This window comes from Microtus ochrogaster, unplaced genomic scaffold, assembly GCF_000317375.1.
Source record: "Microtus ochrogaster isolate Prairie Vole_2 unplaced genomic scaffold, MicOch1.0 UNK31, whole genome shotgun sequence".
Classification (NCBI taxonomy): domain Eukaryota; kingdom Metazoa; phylum Chordata; class Mammalia; order Rodentia; family Cricetidae; genus Microtus; species Microtus ochrogaster.
Window position 1 is genome coordinate 4,235,271 of NW_004949129.1, and position 2,733 is coordinate 4,238,003.

At 52.0% G+C, this 2,733-nt stretch overlaps 1 protein-coding gene across 1 annotated transcript in view; it reads right to left on the reverse strand.

The window, feature by feature from the left end:
* The window catches only part of Ttll6 (tubulin tyrosine ligase like 6), a 32,328-nt gene that overhangs the window by 17,303 nt on the left and 12,292 nt on the right, over nucleotides 1-2,733 (reverse strand). Inside the window, 2 exon segments of the mRNA XM_026789880.1 lie at nucleotides 19-194; nucleotides 2,223-2,448. Of these exon segments, the coding sequence (XP_026645681.1) occupies nucleotides 19-194; nucleotides 2,223-2,448 (402 nt within the window).

Sequence of the window (2,733 nt, forward strand, 5' to 3'; positions counted from 1 at the left end):
GACGGGGCGCTGCCGTACCTGATCTCCCGAGACGGGCACTGCTGCAGGAACCGTCCCCGCTGTCTCTCTTCCTCCAAGACTTTCTTTTTGTCACAGTTCCCCAGGTTGATGAGGACCAATGCGTCATAGAGGAGACTGTCTTTCACCTCTTTATCCAGCTTGGAGTCAGTGGAGAAGCTTGGAGAATGGTTGACCTGTGGCGACAAAGCAGCATTTGGGGATGAGGCAGACCAGTGTGAAAGCGGAGGTGAGGCCAAGATGCCACCTTCAGGGCCTGCCTCATGGTCCTAGCTGTGATTGTCAGGGAGCTGAGAGAGGTCTACACTGGAGCCCTTGTGAAGAAAACAGGGAGAGCAGGAAGTAGAATTTCCTCTAGTGTAAGCAGGTGGGATTTTGTTTGTTTGTGAAACAGAGTCTCTCTCTATTGCCTTAGCTGGCCTGGAACTCAGTATGTAGGCCAGGCCGACCTGGAACAGAGATGCGCCTGCCTCAGCTCTTTATTCAGTGCCGTCTCCTCTGGAAGCAGAGTTCCTGTCGGCAGGTCCTCGGCCACACGAGTGTGTGCCCTCCCGTTTGTGCTCGGGATGGGAGGAAGAGGCCCGCAGTGACGGGAGTAACCAGGCAGGACTGAGACAATACGTGGCTCATGCCTGTTAGCCCCCTCAGGAGGCTGAGGCAAGAGAACTGTCACCAGTTTGGGGCCAAACCAGGCAATGCAGTAAGTTCCAGAATAACTTGAGCTCTGAAACGGCACCCTATTTCAAATAAACAAGCAAATACAAACAAAAGGTAGGAGAGAAGGAAGGTCGGGAGGAATGGGGAAGGGAAGAAGAGAGAAGTGAGCCCAGCAGGGGTGGTGCACACTGTAATCCCAGCACTTGGGAAGCAGAGGTGGATGGATCTCTGAGTTTGAGACCAGCCTGATCTACAGAGCTAGTTCTAGAACAGACAGGGCTACATAGAGAAACTCTGTCTCAAAAAGCAAAAAGAAAAGGGGGTTGTGGAAGAGGAGGGGAGAGGAAAAGAAAAAGAGGAAAAACACCAGAGGAAGTGGCACATGCTTTATTTAATCCCTGCACTAGGAAGGCAGAGGCAGGTGGATCTCTGAGACTGAGACCAGTCTGGTCTACAAAGTGAGTTCCAGGTCAAACAAGGCTACATGATGAGGAAAAAAGGAAGGAAGGAAGGAAGGAAGGAAGGAAGGAAGGAAGGAAGGAAGGAAGGAAGGAAGGAACGCTGGAGAGATGGCTCAGTGCTTAAGAGCATGGGCTGCTCTTCCAGAGGACCCAGATTCAATTCCCAGCACCCACATGGCAGCTCCCGCCTGTCTGTAACTCTAATTCTAAGGGATCCATCATCCTCAGACATATATATGCAGGCAAAACACTAGTGCACATAAATTAAAATTAAATACATTTTTTAAAAAACTGTAAAGAGAGAGAGGGAGGGAGAGAGCGTAAGAGAGAAATACAGAGGCCTACTCTAAGTTTGGAAGCAGAGTGATTCACTCTAGAAAAAAAGAGACAGCTGAAGAAGGCCAGAAGTCTAGTTCCCACCCACAAATAGTCAATATTGCTCATTTACATTTGTGTTACATTTGTGGGTTTCCAGCAGCTTCTGGAGGCTCGCTGCTGCCGCTTGTTCTGTCTCTGGGGTGGGAGCTCCAAACAGTGCCCCCTTCATGAACCTGAGAATAAGGGTTTAGTGTAAGGGAGGTCACAGCCCCTGGTATTCCAGCTACAACTCCGTATCCTTGTTCCTCGTGCATGTTGAATGGCTGCTTAAGGTTCCAGAGGCCCAATCTAGTCAGGAAGTGAAGCTGCTCAGAAATCTCTGCCTCTTTCCACTCTCGCATGGGGTTGAATCCCCTGGACCGGCGTCTGGAACTGGGTTGCTCAGGTCCCCGAGAGCCAGGAGGCAACGCTGAGAAGGAACAGCCTCTTTGTGGGGAACACAGGAAGCAGTCACTCTGGGCCTGAGACTGGAGGCACTTGTAAAGCTGGCTGGACCTCAAGAAGGCACAGGGAATCCTCTAATTTCCAGCCGCCTACCCCCCTCTGGTGGCCACTTCTCAAGCTACGCGTCACGCCCCAGGAACAGCGAGCACCAGGGAAAGGAGGGGCAGGATTGATCGAAACAATACAAGTGAGCCTGGAAGACAAGAGTCCCCAGAGCTGAGGTACCCCAGGAACGGGGACAGCTCACACCCCTAACTTCCTTACCTCCAGCAGCCAGGGTTTGAGTTTGCGGTCCAACAAGATGTCGAAGCCCAGGATTTCGAAGCAGGCGCTGTTGAGCGTGTGGCTAGGGAAGCAGGTGTGGTAGTTGTGCTTGATGACGGGGTAAGCCGAGATGAGTGTTTTGATGATGACATCCTCAATGTCCCTCCACATCTGCTCGACGTCATATCCGTGGGTCTTCATGTACAAGTTGAAGGTGGAGAGTTTCCTGAGAAGGACGTACAGGGCATCAGGCAGGCAGGAGAGTTACTCCCGGTCAGCAACACCATGCACAGCATGGTGAAATCCAGAAACTTCTGGAGATGAAGGCTCTAGGTGCAGGGCTGAAGACCACCCAGAATCCAGAGCGATACTGAGGCTGGATCCAAATGGGAGGGGCCCTGGAGGAGTCACAGCGGCAGACTCCTCAGGTATCCAGAACCTCAGGGCAGGCAGATACACAACCTGGGACCATTCTTTTTTTTTGGGGGGGGGGGGTTTCGAGACAGGGTTT